Source organism: Gallus gallus, chromosome 1 (genome assembly GCF_016699485.2).
Source record: "Gallus gallus isolate bGalGal1 chromosome 1, bGalGal1.mat.broiler.GRCg7b, whole genome shotgun sequence".
Taxonomy (NCBI): domain Eukaryota; kingdom Metazoa; phylum Chordata; class Aves; order Galliformes; family Phasianidae; genus Gallus; species Gallus gallus.
Window position 1 is genome coordinate 27,144,696 of NC_052532.1, and position 23,328 is coordinate 27,168,023.

A 23,328-nucleotide genomic window follows, 5' to 3' on the forward strand; every position below is an offset into this window, starting at 1 on the left:
CTAGCATCTCAATCTCTTTCAGTGCATACCTTCAGTTTCTTGAAACTTACCCCAGTTTAAGCTTGTGAAAAATTGGAGAGTATAGAAGCAACTCATCCTAGGAAATTGGTACAGATCTGTATTTTAAACATCTCTTTGTCACTCTTCCACTTCTTGTGAAGACTGCTACTCAGGGTGGAACTGCAGCCTCTTCACCTAAAACTACCAGTCACGCGACAGGAGAATGGATGTAAACATGACAGCAACACAAGGTCAGTGTTGTGGTAGGAAGTGTAAAAGATAGGTTGGAGTTTTTACTTTTTTAAAGAAAAATCTTAAAGATAAGACCAAGAACTTATAATGAAACTGCCTTTCCTACTATCTTGAGTTTTGACTCCAAGACTGCCTTGCCTGTTTTCACTACTGATCTTCACAATCAGTAATTCTTTTGTTTTTGCAAAAGTCCATATCTGTTTTTTATTACATAGCCTTGTCAGCTATTTTAGCGAGCTGCACTCTAACCTAGATAGACTCATTCCTTGGTCTCTCTCAATACATCATAGTCACCATAATGTCTCGGCATGACATCCACCTTGGCTAGCTCCCCTGCTGCAATACAGCCTAAAATACTCCTATACTGGTGCTTTAGCTAGCACATTTTAAAGTTAGCATTTGTCCTTGTTTGAGCCTACTGTTGGAGACAGTTAGGGTTCAAAGACTGCAGAAAATTCACCAGCAGTTTTGTGGTTCTGATCTTTATTCTGTCCAACTCACATGAGCCCACTTGCCAGCTCACTCTTCATTGCTAGACTTGTCTAGAGGTAAAAGGCTTTGCAAAGCAAAATAAGTATTTAACTTGCAAGTCAACACTCAGACTGCAGCAAAGGAAATAAAAAACTAAGCAGACTTTAATGCTTTAACTAAACCTGTGAATCCTTTAGCTGCAACTATAGCAGCAGCTTGATTTTACAAAAACTTTCTGTAAAAACTCAAGATACAATTCTGATACTTAAAGCAGTGTTTATAGCAAAGGCTATTTCACACTATAGTAAGAATGCATAACTCTTTCTTTTATAACTTAATTATGTGGTAAACAGAAGCAGTAGTTGCCTTGGGCTAAAGCCTTGCACTCTTCTGCATTTCAGGAAACATCACAGGATCACAGAATTGTAAGGGTTGGAAGGGACCTCAAGACATCATCAAGTCCAACACCCTGTGAAAGCAGAGTCCCTACAGCAGGTCACACAGGTAAGCATCCAGGTGGATCTTGAATATCTCTAGATAAAGAGACTCCACAACCTCTATGGGCAGCCTGTTCCAATGCTCTGTCACTCTGATAGTAAAGAAGTTCTTACTTGCATTACTACAGAATTTCTCATGTTCCAGTTTCTGTCTGTTGCCCCTTGTTTTATTATTGCTTGCCACTGAAACAAAGTGCGTCCCCATTGACTTGATTCACACACTTTGGATATTTATAAACAGTTATGAGATGCTCTCTCAGCCTTCCCTTCTCCAGACTGAAGAGTTCCAGGCTGAAGAGTCCCATATGTATGGGAGATGCTCCAGGCCCTCAATCATCTTTGTCACCCTCTGCTGGACTCCCTCTAGAAGATCTCTTTTCTTAACTTGGGAGCCCAGAAATGGACACAGTATTCCAGATGTGGCCTCACTAGTACAGAGTAGATGGGGAGGATCACCTCCCTCAGGCGACTGCTGCTGGCCACGCATTTTTTAATGCACCCCAGGATACTATTGGTCTTCTTGGCCACAAGGGCACACTGCTGGCTCATGGCCAACCTAACACCCAGGTCCTTCTCTGTAGAGCTCCCCTCCAGCAGGTCATCCCCTAAGGTGCACTGATGCATATGGTTATTTCTCCCCAGGTGCAGGACTACATATTTGCTCTTGTTAAACCTCATCAGGTTCCTCTGCCCAACAATCCAGTTTGTCCAGCTCTTGCTGAATGGCAGCACAGCCTTCTGGTGTTGTCAGTCACTCTTTCCAGCTTTGTCTCATCAGCAAACTTGCTGAGGGTGCATTCTATCCCTTCATCCAGGTCACTGTTGAAGATGCTGAACAAGACTGGACTGAGTACTGACCCCTGGGGAACACCACTAGTTACAGGCTGCCAACTAGACTCTGCACCACTGAATATAACCCTTGAGCTCTGCCAGTCAGCCAGTTCTCAGTCCACCTCACTGTTCACTCATCTATCTCACACTTTCTAAGCTTCATTACAAGGATGCTGTGTGAGACAGCATCAAACACCTTGCTGAAGTCATGGTATACAACATCCACTGCTCACTCCGCATCTACCCAGCTGGTCATGACATCATAGAAGGTGAGACTGACTGGCCTGTAATTGTCTGGACGCTTCTTGCTCTTTTTGAAGACCAGTACGATGCTGGTGGTCCCCCAGTCTTCAGGGACCTCTTCTGTTTTCCAAGACCCTTCAAAGATGATAGAAAGCAGTTCAGCAGTCACCTATGCTAGCTCCCCCAGCACATGTGGGTGAATCCCATCAAGACCCATGGATTTGTGTCCATTGATTTTGGCTAGATGATCTCTGACTGTATCCTGCTTGACCAAAGGGAAATCTTCCATTCCCCAGACTCCCTCACCTACCTCCAAGGTCTGGAATTCCTGAGGAGCAGTCTTAGTAGTAAAGATTGAAGCAAAAAGGTGTTCAGTATCTCCCCCTTCTCAGCATCCTGTGTTACCAGGAAACCCATCTCATTCAGTAAGGTATCCACATTTTCCCTAGTCCTCCTTTTACTACTGACATACTTAGAAAAGCCTTCTGTTTAGTCTGGGGAAAAGGAGGCTGAGGGAAGACCTTATTGCTCTCTTCCAAGATCTGAAAGGTGCTTACAGCAAGAGCAGGGTTGGTCTCTTCTCACTGCTGACAGGTGACAGGACGAAGGGAAATGGCCTCAAGTTGTGCCAGGGTAAGTTTAGGTTGGATATCAGGAAACACTTCTTTACAGAAAGGGTTGTTAAGCACTGGAATAGGCTCCCCAGGGAGGTGGTTGAGTCACCATCCCTGGATGTGTTCAAAAACCATTTGGATGTGGTGCTCAGGGACATGATTTAGCGGAAGGTTGTTAGGGTAGTATGGTTAGGTCATGGTTGTACTCGATGATCTCTAAGGTCTTTTCCAAACTGAGTGATTCTATGATTCTTTGCTAGATCAAATTCCAAGCAGGCCTTAGCCTTCCTCATTGCATCCCCACACACCCTGACAATATTCCCATATTCTTCCCAAGTGGAAAGGCCCTTTTTCCACACTTAGTGAACCTTCTTCCCTTTGAGTTTATCCATGAGCTCCTTGCTCATCCATGCAATCACAGAAGATTTGTTTTAAGTTAGCCTAAGGAGCAAAACAGACTACATTTTTCAAACAAGAAGACAAAACAAGACAGAACAGTGATCAGCAACCTGGACTAAGGGTTATGGAAGCTGAAGTCAGTGAGAGCCTAAACCAAAGGATCACCCAATCAAAACTGATAACTCCTAAGATACGAGAGATCTGTTCAAGGGACTAGGTTGTCATCACCAGGCAAGAACTCCAGACGGTTTCATGAGGACTCAATAGCTGTAAGAAGTGATCCTGGCCAGAATTCCTCCAATCATGCATCTTGGTGCAGGGGAGTATGTGAGTGTGAATTAAAACAATTTGAGTCAAAGCATTTCAATGCACAAAAACAATTTGCTTTAATATTTTTTAAGTATCACCTTCCCATTTCACAGTATTACACACTGAGTTTTATTTTGCTAACTTCCCTAGATGTAAATGAATATACAACAGATAGTGTGTCAGTGCACTGCAGATTCTTTCAAGAAGTAGAACATTCAGCACACTCAGCCTTTTCTTGTGCGCTGGGCATATTTTCCACTCCTGTGGAACACTGACATACAACCTGTGAATTTATTCCACAGAAAAAAATCTATAAACAAGGAGTTTCTGTGCTCCTCTGTAGCAGCTAAGGAAATGAACTAAGAAAAAAAAAAGATCATTTTGCAGTTTAACAAAAAATGCTTTAACTTTAAAACACCCTCTGCATTCCCATATATTATACAATGGAACTGTTTACCTTAAAAAGGAAGTAAGTGTAATTTCTTACCAGTCTCTTTTGCTGAAGCTGTTCTCTAAGTAATCTGTCTTCTGGTAAGACGTCACAAAGAAGAAAATAATTGTCCTGTTCTTCTGTTAAGAAATCAGGAAGTATGGGTAAGGCATGAGAGGTTGCTGCAGTTTTGAGCATTTGTGGTATATAGTCAATTAAATCTCAGATGCAATGACTTTTTAAATCTATAAAAGTCAGCTATTTTAATTACATAATTTAATGAAACATGCTTAAATATTTGTACACAATTACTAGGAAAACCTTATATCAGCCATTATCTATATGTGTATGAACTGAATTGAATTTACACCGTTTATATCACAGTATAAAGACAGATGTCTTGCAGAGGTTCTCCACACTACCATCTTTATTTGCTTTTATGTTGGTTCTTCTGGAGACATAAAGTAATTTTAATCACTGATATTAGTCACAGTATAAAGTCAGCATGAAAGAAAAATGAAATGACTTTTAACTCTATTTTTCATGTGGGATTTTTCACTTATTTTCCAAATAATTATCAATTTGCAGTGGTTATTATTTGGCATAGTCTGCCCTGCCAACATCACCTTTTATGGTCAGATCACATTCCATCTGCAAGCATATATCACAACTGTTTAATAACATATACTGACATTTTAAAATACATATTTTATGTTTAAATATGTACAGTTTATGTTTACTAAACATTTTACTATGTCCATATTGAATTTAATATTAAAATAAATCTTATTTGAATGAACTACCTTAAAACTACTTAGCACATAAGAATTACATAAACATTTACAAAAATATTTTGCATATGAAAGTTACTAATTTATTAATCAAAGAGTTATGTGGTTAGTGGGCTGAACCACTAATAAGTTTTTCACCATCTAAAACTTAGTAGATTTCAGACTTCCCCATCTTTTTACACAGAACCCCATATGAAATAAGACAAAACTCCTGATTTCTAAGATATTACATTTCAAGGAGCTCATCATTAAAATTAACAAAATATTCCCATTATTCTCTGGAAGGGCTACTGCTGGATTACAGTTGTGGCAAGGCCTGGCCTTCAGGTGCTTGATCCACAATTTTCAGATTGAGTGGTAAGTGTTAAAATTTCAGCAGCAAAATTATTCATGTGTGAGATAAAGGTAATTACAGTCTTCCAAGTGATTTCCACATTTTCTAGGATCATTTTCTTAAAGTGCATTTCAATTAAAACACTTTATTTCCACCCATCTCTGGCACTGCTTTCATGCATTTTTCCTCTCTTATGAGCTCTCCATAGAGTATTAAAGATGCAGAAAAGCCCTAATGTCCTCCTATCTGCTTTTAGGTAAATTATGTATTTCTGTTACAAAATGGGAAGCCAAAGAAACACATATACCTAGAACAGAAGGTGTGAAGTTCACAACAGGAAATCTATTCCCACATTTAATAAGTTTGGGTCTACTTCTGAGAAAAACTTCTTTTGTACAGTCAGCCTCTGTCCTTACCGTGGATTGTCAAACAGGGCCAGAGCTGTGAAGTACAGTCCTGGTCTTGCGTTACAGTGCAGAAAATTGTAGGCCTTGTACCCCTATGTGAAGGGATTTTCTCTTAACATTTCTGGGGTAATAAGCTGAGGAACAGGGGAAAGGAAGTGTGACTGTGGCCCTGCTGCGTAGGAGAAGCTAGTGGAACGAGCCAATAGTGGTGAGCAGGGTGAATTTGGGAGGACAGTTCCCTGTGAATATTTCTCCACATTTCCGGGACAGTCAGAGATTATTTATACAGTAGGTACCAAGGCCTCCCCAGCCATGATGAGGATCAGCACTGCTTCTAGGCCTTGATGTGCAACTGGCCCCCATTTGGCAGTGTTTAAAGCCTGGAGTTGAGTTAATCCTTAATTAGCACAGTATTGAAGCATATTGCAATCCTTCAAAAGAGTAACAGTTAAATATGCAGTTGATTTCAGTGGTATTCTGACCTAGTGTCAGGATACTTCACATCTGACTGCATCAAAGCATGTCATCATCATGTGACCTGGCGGAAAGTAAATAAGCAGCACACTTACCTAAGGGAGCTTCTGAGTTTGTTCTTATCACACTACAAAAGTCTGTGACAGGCTGTTCTGCAAACCTCTTCTTCCAATATAAGACGTATCTTTACAAATAAGGGAGAGGTGATTAGTGAAGAAAGAGGAATGAAAGAGGTTTAATAAACAGCTGATTTGCTCTCATGTCTTTCATTCTCTAAATTCTTAGAGATCTTGGTGGAGTTTTGGGTTTTTTTTTTTTTTTTTTTTTTTTTTTTTTTTTTTTTGCTTTTTTTTCCCTTTAATTCCTCTCAGTATTTTCCTCCTCTAATCTGGTTTTCCAAATCATTAAATTTACTCAGCTTCATTAAACCTGGGTTGAACTACCCTGTCAAAATGAAAGACTTACATTTAGTTTTACACGAACACTGTGACCTATTCATATCTTCAGACAGATATGCCATTCAGGTGCATCTTTACTGAAAAGATATACCACAGAGTACTCTCAAATTCACAAAATATTGAGGCTGGTGTTCTGTAAGATGCAGGCAAGTATCTGAAACTCAGTAAAAACACCAGCTTGTCAAAAGTGATGTCTTGGCAGGTCTCCTGTGGAGTTAGTGAAAGCTGTAGCTTGGCAGACAACTAGGAAGACAGAAAAACGAAGTCCCCAAGCAGCAGGGGGTGGGGTAGCAGACAGAATAAGGAAGGCTCTAAACACATCTTGAAAGTTTAACCCATCAATAGTTGTTTTAAAAGCATGCCTGCACTATCAGAGTTTGTTACAGCACCATTAACAGACCCCATTAGAGATTAGGCTCTCATTGAAATAGAAGCTACTGTCTAACAAAAAATAAAATAAAATCATTACATACTCAGTTCTATGATGAAAGGAGTAAAGCAGCCCTTGTGCTTATATTCAGAGTTTTATAATAATAATAATGAATTGGGAAATGCTTAAGTGCATGTTTACATTTATATTATGACCGGTGCATGACATTAATCGTGACCAAGTTGATCAGGTAAAGGCTAGCTATTCAATGGCTGTTTCCTACTGACATGCCATCATAAAGACTCCTGGAGTTTTTAGGTCATAAACGTGCAAAAGGATTTCAAGATGTCACCTAATCTGTCCCCTGTAGTGAAATAAGCAAACACCATTTAGACAGACCCATCACACTGTAATTTCTGTGCCATGAAGCTTACTCTTAAGCAACTTGCTATTATAAGACTGCAACGTAACTCAAAGAACTGATGCTCAGAAAAAGCCAATACCTTGTCACACTTCCAGCTAGAGAGAATAAGTGGTCAGTGACCTCTACATCATGCATGTGTTGAAAGCTTAGTCCCCTCATTTCTACCCCTTCTCCTAATGCCAACTTATGTTTATTTTTCCAAGCTTAAGAAAAAGTTGTACATTAGCATTGCTCTTCTCTGGACCCTTCAGCTCCTGTTGTTCTGTCAATAAATGCATAACTAAGACTGGTTGTAACTCATCGCTGAATATATTACGTATACATAATGTTATGTATTTGTATTTATTTCCCTTAATTTCTACACTTCAGTTAAACACCTTAGATTATACTTGCCTTTTTGTTCACAGTATTAGACTAATTTGCTAATAATTGGTGCAGCAAAGAAGAGAAGACATACTTCAGAGTAACAACTCTATGACTTCACATCCTGGGGCCATTTTCTATAACATTTGGACATTTGGATACCTTCCAATTGCATTAACAGAAAAAAAGAAAAATCTAAATTGACATTTTCTTGAAGAGGTGGTTTTAAAATACTTTTTTAGTAACCCAGAATAATCCCCCAAGCGCACTTAAACTGGCATTCCATTACTGAGCAGTTCTGATCCCTTTATTTATTTGAGGAAAACAGCATTATCTCCAAAGAACACTGAATTCTTGTTCTGCTGCTTTCAGCACAAAACCAAACAAAAACAAGCATCAGTCTTCAATTTTAAGCAATGTTAAACTCATACGTCGGAATAAGGATTTATATGGCTTTTATCTTCCCAACTTTCATCCTAATATTTAATTTTTTTGCATCTTGAAGGTTAGACACAGATTACTGTCTTTGGCTGAGTAACTTGTCACAGAAGACCTACCAGAAAACTCCTTCTAGTTAAGAAATCAGCCATCTAACATCTAAACACTGCAACAGGGCTAGCTACAAATTGGTAGGTACTGTCTAGCTTACTGACAGGACCATACATTGTTGTGTGTGGAAGGAAAATGCTAAGCAAGTGCCCAGTCTCTGAAATCACAAGCCAAGTGGGGCTGTGCCAGCTCCTGAAGGACATTAAAAGAAAGCAAGCCAAATGATCTTGCTGAGGTGATCAGTGACACAGCTGTAGGAGTCACAGTTACATGTCGATCACAGACCTGTGAAGTACAGTTAAGGATTAAATGTGATTTCTGTGGGGAAATACTGGCATCCCTAAGATAGAGCAAATGAATTTCACCCCAGAATGTGGAAGCTCATGTGCTGAGCAGCTTCTGGACACAGTACAGCTTTAGGACATCATATAGCGCTAGAAATAATCCTGTCCTATACAAATAAGACAAAAAAAAAAAAAAAAAAAAAAAAAAGAAAGAAAAAAAAAAGGAAGAATTGATTGTCTAGAGTGTGCTTTATGAACCAAACAGCTCTCTGGCTTGCAGGTTAGTAACATGAGCTGAGAAGACCGTAGGATATGACAAAGAATTTCTAATGGAGGAATTGCCCTGTGTTGCAACCATAGAACAGTCCACTGTAAAACAAATATTCTAGAAAGACAGTCTCTTGTTTTCTGAAGCTTTATATACTATCACATACACATCTAGTATAAGCAATACATCCCATACCTTTTAAAATCCGCAACTAGTTTCACATCTGCAATGACGAGCTTGTGTTCAATTATCATGTGCTTCAGGAGCTGGTTTTGTTCTGCTAAGACATAGCATTCTTCACAGAAAATGCAAGGCACAGAGGGAGAACTCTCTACAGTAGCAACACCATCGGGACTTGCTGGACTTTCTGGCAGAGACAGAGGCTCCAAAATACACTCTGTGTTTAAGACAAATTAAAAAAATAATTAAATTAGCTTGGACTAAGTGACAAATTTTCAGTTGCAGTGTGTGCTGCCTGCTGCCTGATGGGGATAGAGGTAAGCAGGAGCTGCTAGGAGCCACAAGGGGAAGAGGGTACAAAAACATAGCAAATACAGCTTCTTCAGTTCTATGCTGCTTTTGTGGAATACAAAATCTGACCCGCACAACCATTAAGGCTTCTACTTATGCCATATGAAAATATAAAACACTCTGGCAAGGCAGTGTGCTGGCAGAAGACTGATGGGCACGATACACCAAATTCCGTTTACCTTGTAAAACTGCACAGCATGGAGCAATGGTACTGCACAGCACACAGAGTTACCTGCAGCAATACAGCTGCTCCCAACATTCCTCCTCTGCTAGCTTTACCTGCACTTCAGCTTATTCCCTTCCCCCAGACATTTCTTTATTACACTGGGATTGTATAAATTGTTCCAATTTTTCCTATTTTAAGAACAGCAGCTGCTACTCTAAACGATACAGCAATCCTATCAAAAGGGTCAGCATTTCTAAGCAGAACTTTTTAGCTGCAAGATTCTAGGTTTTCTGCATTCTTACAGTAATGGTTTATAGCCTGAAGCGTCATTAAAATGTGTTTACAGTGAAAAGTAGAGCAACTTAATTTCCTTTGTATTTGCTGACTCTTAACGATGCCAAGAGAACTAAGCAGATACTCTGCCAGCCAATTCAGCTCTGCCCAGTAAGCACCTAGAGTGCTTTCTGCTCATTTTTGGTGTAGATCTCTTGCAATGACCTATTTGAACATTCAGAAGTCCAAATAAACAAAAGCCTGTCTGCCTCATCAAACTGACTTTCAAGAGACAGGTGTGTAAGGCAGGAATTTCTATGTGACACACACAAGGAGCTGATGCAGTTACTCAGCATGAGTACTAGGGAGAAGCAATTGTTTGGACCTGAAGAATTGGACTTGGAGAACAGATCTGTTAATCTTTCAGTGCAGAGGTGAGTGACAGCAGGAATAAACCGGGGTGAAGTACTGATGCCCAAAGAGTGTGGCTAATACTGAAAGAGAATTACTTAAATATCGACTGCTGGACTGGTGTGGCAACTGAAGAAGCTTACACAATTTATTTCAAAGCTTATGCAATTTATTTCAAAGGCACTTACAGGAGAAGGCAAAGTAAAAAAGAATCCACGAAAATACCTTTGTGTTCATCTGCTGCAAGAGAACACTGAACAAGGGCATAAATGTACAGAGCAGAACAAAGGCCACAGCCTTTAGCACAGAAGTTAATGGATTAGCACATAACACAAACATCAAAATAGAACAAATACATCTACTCGTATTATCAAAATCTCTGCAAAAGCAGCTAATTTTGATGCTACGTTTTGAGCCAAGTGGTCACAGGCACTGGAGAGAAGCTGCTGAACTCTGAAGAACAGATGAGGGCTTAGCAGGGAGGGAGGGATGCACTGGAATGCACTTCTCACATACAGTCACAGGAAAATGAGTGAAAAGCTGCGAGCTTCTCACAGAATCTACTGCCACGACACTGACTTCACAGGGTTAGATTAAGCATCCATCCAGTGCCTGTACCCTGTCTGACAGCAGTGGGAAGCAAATGCCTTGGGAAAACAGGGCAAAACAACAGCGATCACACAGATAGCAGAACCTTACAGAAATCTGAGGGTGCAGAGTTTAAGCTATGCCTGTGCCTCAGTCTAACAGCTCTTAGCAGATTTTTCTTTCACGGGTTTGTTTCAGCACTTTTGGAAACTGTCTTTCTGTTAACACCTATCCAAACCTGTAGCAGCACTTCACATTCTCCTCACGGTCATTCACTCCTTGCTGCCCTTGTTCAGCTCTTGCCTGTTCTACTCCACCGTCTTTATTTGGGGGGAGGAGTGAGAAAAAACGAATGGAAGAACACGGATTTCTGAATCAGTGCAGCTTTTGCTCAGTCTCTTCTCTATTTCTTTTCTTTTCCAAGCACGTTGCTTGCTTTTAGGACCATTCTTAACCATTCAATTCTCAGAAAGTTTCAGAAAAGTAGATCACGTATTAACATACACGACAGTGGACAAGCCCTTTGTGTTCACTCCCAAGTGTATTATTCCTCATTTGTTAACACCGAAGAGCATTTTTGTTGTTCAGTTCATTCAAATACCAGGAGATTCTTCCGCAGTGCCTCAGTTGGCCCTGTTGCTTATAACTTGGAAAACAAAGTAACAGCAAAAATGCATCACGTAATTCCCTTCTTATTTGTGCCTGTGGTGAACAGCACAGTACAGAGTTCTCTGTAAAATCCCTCCATCAAGTTTCTGCCAAATCATCCCTTCACCTCTGAGTTTTCCTCCTCTGCTTAATGCAAAACCAGCATGGCTGTTATGTAAGTAGGTACTCCAAAGACTTCACGCCAAGTCCACCTTAGTCAGGAGCTGAGAAAACCCCTCTCTCATTTACAGAATTGACAGCTGACAGCTGACATCATGTTGTTCAACCTTTAACAATGACAGATAAAATTGTAGTCTTTTACAGCTAATTCTGTGCTAAAAATGTAAATTACTAGAAATAAAAGACTACAGGAATATATTCTCTGAAAACAAAGACTAAACGGTATACTCTATTCTTCAGGGAAAAATAAAATGAACACTTTAAAGGCATTTGACAATGAGCCAGAATAGAAAAGGATTTGGATTCCACAAATTACTTTCAAAACTGGAAGAGGCCCTACTTTTTGTTACAGGTATGCACATGATAGTTGTACGACATAATCTTGCTTCCTGCACACTGCACACTCTATATACCATTTAAACAATGATAAAGGAAAATGAAAGAAGGCTGCCCATTAGAGAAATCATGTCTTTACTTTAAGTGTTGTTAAATACAGACTAGTTAACCTTCACAGCTAATGAAGCAACAAGCTCAAAATGGATTCATTTTCCATACTGAAACATTTTTAGTTTTAAATACGGTTGTTCTCAACTCAAAACTAATGTTGGTTTGCACATTAAGTAAACGTTATGCCCACAAAGGCACAATAAAGACTTTTGCAATACAGGCAATGTACTCTATCTGCACAATCACATGCAATTATCACAAAGTAATATGCCGTGCAATTTTATAGCCAATACAATAGATCTGAATAGCAGAAAGAAAAGCAAGGAAAGATTTGTGCATTTAAAGGTCACTTGTGAGAGATGTTTCTAGGAGACGGTTTAACCACCGAGGGATGGGATGCCCTGCTATCCCATCTTCCTGCACCTGATCTTGCCACCGCTAACCACATCTGCCCCATTGCTTGTGCTGCCTCCTATACTTGCCAAGTCCTTTGCTGAGTCGACTCAGCTCTCTAACCAGACAGAACTACTCACTTCTTTATTTTCACACAGTAACACTGAAAATGCTCAGAGAAGAGTCCAGTAAGGGCACAAGCAAGCTGAGGAGCACGCAGCTGGAAGCACTGAGATGAATTGGGACTTTCCTGCTCTCATGGTGGCAAGCTGCTTAACAGCCTTAGCTGTTCTGTGTAATTGTACCATAAGCATGCCTTATAAAGTTTATGAGATTCCTTGAAAAGGATTGCACACAAAGGAAAAGAAAGTACTATGACTTCATTGCTGTGCTTCCTAACAGTAGCATTCGGCATGGGATGCAAAACCCACTGCTCTCAGTGCAGGCACACCTGAGTCACCAAATGCACTAACGTCTGTCCCGCTCTGTTCTTTTTGGTCGCACATCAGAGCTACGTATCTTAACTGCATGTGGGGAGAAGTTCAACACAGCTGCATAAAGCACATTCTCCAGCGAGACAGCATTCGGATCAACAACAAAGCCCCACTGTTCCCACGGCTAACGGACATGGCTTGGACCTGGGCTGCATTCAAGTGCCAGATCTCAGGGAGAGGATACCTGCAGATGCAGATACCTGCAGGAGGCACTCAGCAAGCCCAGGGAGGAGCTCCCAAATGAGACTGCAGGGAATGCTGAACTCAGACCCTTCCTTGGGAAAATTTGCCACTGGAAGAAGAGGAATGACAATTATGGGACTAGAATGCAGGGGTAACTAGGAAAGAAGAAATCACACTTCTTTTATGAAGAATAAGCATATTTTTTATTAGACAAAGAATACTGTGAAAATTCAAGACCGTGAGCATTCTAAGAAATTAAACGACAGAGGAATTTGTGCAAATATACTTAAGAAGGAGATTTTGAAGTTTCAGGTAATTTCTTGCAATTCATGGCACAACAACAAGGCTTCAAGTTGAATAGCATATTGTGTAAATACAGTCATGTACAGTATATATTTACAAGCCCACTGCTGGTAATGCAAGGACAATGAAACAAGATAAGAACATCTGCTGGAATGTTAAGTGTCTTCCTAATTAAATCCAGTAGCTGAATGAATCAAGTCATTACCAACAAGTCTGGTTTATTATCTCATTAATACTGCTGGTTAATATTAGGTGGAGATTAGCAGGAGAACTTTAAATGATCTTAAACCAAAAACGAATGTAACAAAGATACAGAGGCAAATAAATGAATCTAAACAGTGAGTAAAAAATGGAAGGTTTCCGACACGTAAAGAACAAAGGGGAGCAAAAATGACAGGAAAACAAAGGCGCAGAGCAAACCTGGCACACTGTAACAACAGCACAGCAGATGCCTACTGGAAGGCAGAAAGGCTGGGAACCCTCCCCCAAGCTTACACTGATTACATGGCAAAACTATTTAGTTCCCAAAGTAATCAGCCCCCCCACATTAGGGAGCTGAGCTGTATTCTTAAATTCAGTTCTGCACAAAACAGTGCTGCATTCCAAATTCTTCTAGAAGGAGTAGGTATAAAGCTTTGTCTGGTATTCAAGCTTTCTTGAGCTATGATAGAAATGAGTATCAAGAAGCACTGGCTTGCTACTTGAAATAGACACATGACAGCCTTCCTCTTCTGCAACCTTGGCACTGCAAGATGTATTTGCTGGCACTGTGGCATTCCCTAATTTGTGGTTGTATTCTTGGAAGCGATTTTTTACTGATTACAGGATTTTTCCATTGTTTCCAGAAGTATGAAAGATGGATGACTAATGACTTGCCCAATAAACAGTATTCAAAAACAAAACTCAGAATAAAGGAAATAAACCACCCTGTCATCATTCTCACAACTACTACATGCAAATATGTGCCTTGGTGAAGGAAGAATCAATACACACAACAATTTCCTCGCTTTGCGTATTAAGGCACTCAAGTACTTCTATTAAGTTCAATTATCATTCAGTCTGAGTTCATGAGGAATTACTTAGCTGTTACTTCTGCTCGTTAACACGCTATAGATGATATTTAGTTAAAATGCCCATGTGGGTAGGAGACAACGCATCCCATGGCTTCCCCCAAGATCAGTCAGCCTCAGCTCTGTGTGGTTTTTCATTGAATGCAAATGAGCACTTCAAAAGCGTACTTAATCATACAGCTAAACCTTGCCAGTTTTACAGAAACTGTATAGATTCCGTAGCATCCACTGTCAGGGAATGTGAGCTTTTTACTCCAGTAGAATGACAGCTCTAAGAAAAAGCTGTAAGTTACCAAATCCCAGTATCACAGGATTGGGTTTCTATAGAGCAGGTGTCTGCTGGGAGCTGGAACTAACAGAAATACAACTGTGCTAAATAGCCATATTTAACAGGGCTGCTCTGTCGGGGAGCTTAGGATGTTGCAGTTTCATTAGCATTAACAAGTGTTGCTATGGGTACCGGCGTAGAGGCATCGGAATACAAGTGAATAGAAGAAGTGGGAAAGTGATTAATAAAAATGTGAAGTGTTGGAATTTTAATAAAACAGAACCAATCTGCCTGCCAGTGAGATCATGTTTAAATAATAGGCTACATGATTGCCTAGTTCACCAACAGGTATATGCCAGTGCTGGTCATCTCTCAGCTTGAGCCCTGGAAGACAAAACCTTGCATGAATAACAAAAAACCACCAGAGCAAAAGTACTCCACTCACACTGAGAGGGACACACATACGTGTGCGCAGACACAGATGAAAGTGACCCTAATAAGTATTCATAACAATATTTAAGCGCCAATGTTAATACGCCATTTATAAATACTTCACATGTTACAGACAAATCCTGTGCAAGCTCAGAGCCACACAATGCCTCATTTCTGGGTGAACAGCATGGACTCACTTTGGCTTAACTAAATGTTTGATACCTTTGTCACAAACATGAAATAACATTCATATCTAATTCAGAAAGAATTTTTGAACGTTTCTCTTATATCCTTTCGAGCTACTCTGATTTGTTACCACTGTTGTTTAACAAAATTAGTACCATTTCTGTTTGCAGAATGCCTATAGGGTGAAATGGTAGCACCACTTCAGTATTTGTGTTTGCTAGACAAATGAAGTGCAAAGCCAATTCTTACTCATAGCAAAACAAGGAAAAGAATGTAGGTTTACCTAATTTTTCCACCTTTCCTGGACTGCAGCTGCAATACTTACAAATATTACATACTTACAACCCACGTGATGATTACTAACCGAACTTCTGCTTTGCTGTTTCATCAGTGAAGGTTGTTTTCTGGACTCTTCCTACAGCAGACATCTCATTGGTTTCAGTAACACCTTCAGAGTGTTACCGAACACCTCCTGCCATTCAGTAAGTTCTTCCCAACTCCTTTGGAGATGCTTTAGGATTTAGTCTCACCTATGGGTGCTGCTGTAGGCTTGCAGAACAGGTCACAGCTATTATGAGCCACACTGAGAAAGGAACACTGTTTTTCATTACTCTCACTGCTAAAACACCTTCTAGAGCTTCAGCACGCCTGCCTTCCGTACCTATTGCTGCAGCTTCCTTTCTAACCCACTCTGCCCACTCTCTCCTGGATTGCCCTTACCAAAGCCTTCCTTCTCTGCAGCCCTAACACCTTCAGCACTCCAGTCTGTGCAGGGCTGTGACATAATCAGGTTCAGTTTAATTCCCTCATGCAAATTCCCTCATCCACAAACCATAATTCTCATTTACTTCCACTCTACCCTCTGCTCCTTACCCACAACTCATAAGCACAGACACAGCACATGTATGAGTTGCACCCCCAGCCATCATCCTCCAGCTCTCTCCTTCCAAGAATACTTGTTTATTTTTACTCTTGTCATATGATCTTCTCAAAGCTTTTCCTTTCCTGAATTTTGGCCTTGGATGCAGTTTGCAGTGAGAACTCTGTGGTTAGTTCTACAAACATTTATCTCTGCAAACACTGTACTCACGTGAAGGATCTCATTCAGTGGGCTATTGTTATTCACCTCAATGCATTGGCAAGATGAGAACTGCAGATCTTAAATACACAGTGACTGTTGTAACATCTACACAGAACAGTATGCCTGTCTTTGCTTCTTCTTTTTCTTTTTTTAAATAAGAAAAGCAATAAGGCAAATCAGGATGACTGAGGTGATAATCAATACTCAGTGGTCTCCCCTGACATATTCTCTGTACTTAAATGCTAAACTTCAAAATTTGATATGGAAATTGATATTTATTAATCACTCCAATTGATATGAATTGCTATACTGATTTCAGGTTGTAGACAATAATAAGATACTTCAACAAAGAGGTATTTTTGAAGTAAATTAAGTAAATTATACTGACCTAAAGTATATTGATTTGAAGTAAATTATATTGATTATACTGTTCAGTGTGATGATAAGGTAGATACGGAGAGTTGAGATCCAAGTTAGATTCTAAAACCAGGGATTAAGAAGCCATGATTAAAGCTCACCTTACTATCTTGAAAGGTTACTGAAGTAATTATGCAGCCTGAGACCGAAAGTAAAGTTCCCAGGAAGAGAAAGACAATTTCCAGCACAAGAATTTGAAATGGAAGGACAGAAGTGATCATTTTGGTTTTTGTTTTGTACTCATTATCTAACTAATAAAAAGTACCAGATTTTTTTTTTTCTGTTTAGTGTGCTATTAAGTATATCAAGACATATCAAAGGCATTATAATGAATTATTAAATGCTGTTTTAGAGTTGAGATATAAAGACTAAAATTTCAGGTTTTTTTCACATGAAAAATTGAGTGCCTGCAAATCTGACTACTGCCACTGTTCCACGGACTTCTGTGAAAAGATTAGCAGGTTTGAAATAAGGCCTGTTTTAGTTTCTCTTTAATGCAATTGTGACCTTAGCTCTTAGGAAAAGAGGGGGTCTTAACCCCTTTGTATGGGGTTTTGTATGGACTTGCTTTGTATGGACTGCTACAACTGATTTTTACCATGCCTTTAACAACTGCTGTACTGAGACTGGTATTTTTTATGTCATCATCGCTATATATGAGGTGTTAACTACTTTACTTTGTACTTTTTTGTTACTGTTATTTAGTAGAGACTGATCAACGTTCATTACAAGAATTTTCCTCATCTTTTCTCCTTTTAGTTGTCTCATTCCTCTAACAGGATTCAATTTCCAAGAACACGTTTATCATACACAGATTCAGTTTTTTTTCCTCCTGCTGTTAAAAGGCCTTCCCAGTGATCCTTGTAAATTATTGCTTTCCTTTCTGCAGATAAAGGCAAGGTTGTGTGATTTTCCTTTAAAAATCTAAAACCTCTTTTCAACATTCCTATGCCACGTGCTTATGATAGGAATTTTTATCCTGCTCCTGACTAAATTGTTTGCACTGCAGAGTTTCTAACTCTTTTCCTTGGGAAATGCAGCTATTTAGGAAAAAATGTTTTTTTTTTTTAAAGTTACATTTCTCTACTTGAAGAACTAATAGAACTTAATTCTAATCTCAAAGCGCATCCTAAGAAACCCCATTTCTGGGAGCCTGACATTTGTAGGTTTCATACTGGCACAACTGGTGGAGATCAGCTATTCTGCCGCTTTCCCAATATTCAGAAAGACTTTAAGGCTGACTTCCTTCACCGTTCTTTGTGTTAAATGAGGAATCAGTACAATGAAGAAGCACGGCGTGTTAGCAACTCTGTGCACTGTTGCTGCTTTCTCAGCGAACTGGAGCACTTCCAGATGGAGAGTTGCAAAAGAAGTTGTTTCTACTTTTAGAATCAAACCTCCATAAATTGGTATTCAAACTGGAAAAAACAATGGCTGAAAAGGACAGCTCATTATAATGTGCAGTGATGTGGATCAATATAGTTCAGCCTAATTGATATCTCAGCTCAGGAAAACAAAGCCTTGACTGTATTTCAAATAATCCTCTATTTACACACTTTATAAATAAATCTTTGAAAACCAATTTCAGAAGAAAGTATTTTTAAGTCAGAGCTCTAATGCCTTGTAGATCTCAGTGACGTCTCACAGCATGCCATATCAAATTTGAACATACTCTGTGTCCCAGAATTTGAAATAAACTTTTCATGATATTATACTTATTTATCTTGTCCTTCAAGCAGTTATTAAACATATGACACAGATCTTAACTTCTTAAGCGCGGTGTGCATTTACTGACTGTTTCGGTTATTCTAGCTCATAGATGGGGTTGATAAAATAATTGAAGTTAATTTCCTCAAGAAACAAAATTAGAATGTTAGAATTAGTGATACGAATTGTTTATGTTTTTCAGGCAACATTTTGTTAACTGTATAAATACATGCAGACTCCTCAACATTAAATTAGCGCAGTAATAACACAGACTGCATATTTTCATCCCATAGAAGACAAAATCAAATTAAAAACTCTAGCAGGATGTTTTCTGTTACATGCCATCCTTCAGAGAAAAAGCTCTATCTCATTTATTTGTGCATTACTGAGTCATAATAAAATTCTGTGCTGGCACACTGGCCAAGACAAATGCTAGCAAGATGCTTCAGTGACAGCAACATTACTTATTACTGTAAGCGTTTGCTTCATAACCATTGCTGTTTCCATATTATGAGTCTTGTGCAATCCCACATTGGGACTGCAAAGCTGCTGGGGCACACACAGACCTGTAGCTGAGCACCATGCTGTGCTTCCCACGTCTCCTCAGCAGCCCCTTCCCTCTTCTCGCATCTGTTGGAGCAGATCTGACCCACGCAGGAGACACAGAATCATAGAGGGGACCCACAAAGATCATAGAATTGTTTGAGTTGGAAGGAACCCTTAAAGCTCATCTGGTGCAACTCTCATGCAATGAACAGATACACCTGCAGCTAGATCAGGTTGCTCAAAGCCCCGTCCAGCCTGACCTTGAATGTCTCCAAGTTCGGGACATCCACCACCTCTCTGGGCAACCTGTTCCAGTGCCTCACCACTCTTACTGCAAAGAAAGTCTTCCTTTTGATACAATCTCAATCTCCTCTCTTTTAGTTTGAAACCATTTCCCCTTGCCCTATCACAACAAATCCTGCCAAAGAGTCTGTCCCCTTCCATTTTATAGCTCCTCTTCAGATACTGAAGGGACTGAGGCCAACTCTGAGCTCCACACAGGACCACCCAAAATTCAAACGCTATGTCTGAGACCCAATGCTTCTTGAACTCCAGCAGCCTGGTGCTCTGACCACTGCCCTGGGCAGCCTGTTCCAATGCCCACTGTCTTCTGATGTAGAACCTTTTCCTAACCCCCAGCCCTGACACAGCTCCATACCATTTCCTCGGGCCCTGTCGCTGTCACAGACAGCAGAGCTCAGTGCTGCCCCTCCACTCCCTGTAAGGAGCTGCAGCTGCCGTGAGGCTGCCCCTCAGCTCCTCTGTTCTGCACTGAGAAAACCCAGGGACGTCAGCCACTCCTCTCATGTCTTGCCCTCCAGACCCTCCACCATCATCAGACTTCCTCTGGATGCTCTGCAGTAGCTTTATGTCCTGCCAGTGCAGGAAGTGAGGCTGCATAGTGCAGAGCAGAGGGGATAGTCCCTTCCCTCGCCTGGTGGCCATGATGGGCCTGGTGCACCCAAGCATGTGGTTGGCCCTTCGGGATGTCAGGGCATACCACTGGCTCATATTCAAGTAGCCATCACCCAGAAACCCCAAATCCATTTCTGCCAAGCTGCTCTCTAGCCACTTATCATCCCTAACATCCTTGATCATCCTCCAGATGCTCAGCAGATTCATTTGGTTTGGGGAGAAGTTTTGGTGCATCCTAACTAGATTTATTTGGAGTCCAGCTAAGTGCAAAATGCACTCCAGCTCCTAGCAGAGGCACTTGGGTCTAAAACAAGGAGCACTGTCTCAGACATCTTTGAAACACATGCTGAGGATGCTTGGTGTGGGAATGCTGATTGCATGTAATCCAAAGTAAAACCACCAAACCATGGAATACGGTTGCAGAGACCAATTGCTTCTATCTACCATGCCACTGATATTGTGCCAAATTATCTGTCAATGTACAACAGCAACAGTGTACCCGCTTGTGAGGTTGAAACAGATGGCATATCCAGTTATAATGATTTTACACCAAACTGATAAAGAAAAGGCTTTTAACCTGAAGCTACTATACAGGGCAAGAAAGAGGAACAGCCACTCCTCAGGGACCAAACAACCAATGACAAATAGGAGAGTGACACCTAAATGAGCCAGAATGAACCAGAAGCAGCTGGGCCATTTCACAATGGTCACAGTCCATCATTCATAAAAATGAGAGATATAAAAAAGAATGTGGAAAACCCCCCCACCATTTTGAAGAGATTGTCCAGAGAAAACAAGAAGCAAAAAAAATCAAATGGAAAGTTTAAGAAAGCCAGCTGAAATATATGACTAAGAACAGATGGCTTCTGTCTGAGTTTTGGACTAACGAAGCCACTGACAAAACATCTACCACAATTTCTCATTTACAGGTTTACTATATCAAAACACAAGTGGAAAACAAGCAGTGAAGACTAAGACATGGAATTACAGGCTGGAAAACCCAGCCTTGATATCAACGATCAGATAATAGAAATGCAAGTATGCCATTTCCTATACTTCAGAAACCTTAGAAGTTCACAGCTACTGCCATACACTGATTACCTATAATCTTTCCTAATTAAAGAGAAAACTCAAGTAAAACACAATATTATTTACGTTTACTTCATAATTACAATTTGGCTGCCATAACATGTAGCATGTAAAATTAATGAAGCATTCAGTTTAGCACTCCTGGCTCCCCACCAAAACCAAAACATCAAATATGGGTACTATTTCTTTAGGAAGTAGTTTGAGCACTTTGCATTTGTACAGTAAAAAAGGCGTTATCACTTATATCTCTGGGTACAAATCTACTGCCCTACCAGGTAGGGCAGAGCTGTTCCCTAACATGCTACAGTATCACTTAAATAGCCATATGCATTATGTTTGTATTCTTATGCAATATCTGACATATCCTTAAGGTATACTGTGTACATCCTTCAAACTACTCAATCTTACTATTTAGCAGTTTGGCATCTTTCAAGAGTTTGCACACTATCAGAGCCTAGGCAGTCCAGTCCCAGTCTGGCTATGTAGTTTTAAAAGTACTGACAATATACTATTTAATTCAACAACTATCAAGTCACAGGACACTAGTTTTATTCATTTCAAGTAATTATTGATGACTGGAGACAACACTTCTGCAAAGAACCTGCATCTTCACCTATGCATTCCACTGACGTGGGTGAGCTGCATGTCACAATTACATGCCCAGCTGTTCAGGGGTATGGTCTTGCTTTAAAGCTGTACAAAACTTCAAGTTTTCCTTCCCTCCAGTTCTTTAGTGCCATAGTTCTTCCCACACTGTGCGATTCTTTTATTCATGTACTGATGCAACATTCAAAGCTACTTTAAAATATCCACAGAAAGACATCCAGATGCTTTTAAGCTTTTCTCTTGGCTTCAGTCAGCTGGGTGTTCATGGATGAGAATGTGAAGGAGATGTCCCAGAGACAATCTGAGAGTAACTGACATCATTGTTGCACTGAGAACACACAGGCACAGAGTTCTAGCAGGGTCTGCAAGACAGACATGATGGAAGGAAGCATGCAGGGTTGAGAAAGTTTATGAGAACTGTCTGGACAGACAAATCAAGAATTCGCCTATAATGAAGTTAAAATATTTAAAGTTTGCAACCTCATAATACTCAAATTCTTTACCTCCTATCCTACCATACACTCTTATCAGCTTGCAGACGTAGTAATCATCACTCACTACAGCTCAGCAACTGCTCCACCACAGGTAATAGAATGCTTGAGCAGAGATTTTGGACAACTTAAAAGTGTTCACAAGTAAACAAGTTATCACAATCAAGCTGTTTTGCGGTCCGCACACACATGCTTAGATAGTTTGAAGCAGCTTACCTCTCTGAGAGCTCTAGTCAGTGTATAGAGTATCTGATACTTGCTAGCATGTTCATGAGCTAAAGACTTTATCTGAGCTTGAGCAGGTAAGAATTGGCTTGGATTACTAGATTTAATTGCAGCTGCACCTCCACTAGTAGGCATTTAAGGAATTCTACCATACAAAGACAAAGGCCATCTATTTTCTTCTTCATTTAAGCTATGAAAGTTTTCTGAATTTGGAGAAAACCAACCTGCACGCCTTTATTGGGTACTTCTGCAGAATTCAGCATATTCTTTGTCTTGTGCTAATGTGAGTTACATATTCATAGTAAGGTGTGAAGACATCCTATGTCTTCAGATAAAACACACTGCACATTTTAACATAAACATTTGTAAAATTATGGCAGGATAGCGGGCAGTTCAGATAGCACTATCAAGCAATACAATCCAGTTTTTTTTAATTAACACATTATTATCTAAGAGGATACTTAATTTTACTCGTATATTCACTTGTCATCAGGTGTTCAGTATTTTTAACAAATATCCTGTGGAAGGCTAAGAACCACTACGGTTTTATTGCAACGGTTACATGAAAAGATTCTGCCTTTTTACTATTCAAACACAGAAGCACATACAGGGCTATTTAACCAGTTGTAACTTAGCAATTTCCAGTCCTCCATGTGCCCTACATCCTTATTTTCATTTCAAATTACATTTCTAATTAAACATCATAATAAATACGCTCTTAAAACATTTTTAGATAATGCTCATTTAGGAGGTTCATTCTGGTAATCACATTACAATAAATTGTGTTGCACTCACAGAATTTAATAGTGAACCTACCCTCCAGGTGTAATTTCTAGTTGTCTGTTCACAGTGATTAACTTGCATCAAGTCAAGATTTTCTGAAGAGCTCATAATGCCTTCTGGCAGAAGG

General features: G+C 39.9%; 1 protein-coding gene across 1 annotated transcript in view; it reads right to left on the bottom strand.

The window, feature by feature from the left end:
* Positions 1-23,328, bottom strand: part of ZNF277 (zinc finger protein 277) — a 53,733-nt gene that overhangs the window by 23,805 nt on the left and 6,600 nt on the right. The window contains exons 2-4 of the mRNA NM_001195469.2: positions 8,964-9,165; positions 6,148-6,236; positions 4,104-4,186 (exon numbers count right to left, since the gene is read on the bottom strand). Coding sequence (NP_001182398.2) covers positions 4,104-4,186; positions 6,148-6,236; positions 8,964-9,165 — 374 coding nt within the window. The remainder of the gene's footprint in view (positions 1-4,103; positions 4,187-6,147; positions 6,237-8,963; positions 9,166-23,328) is intronic.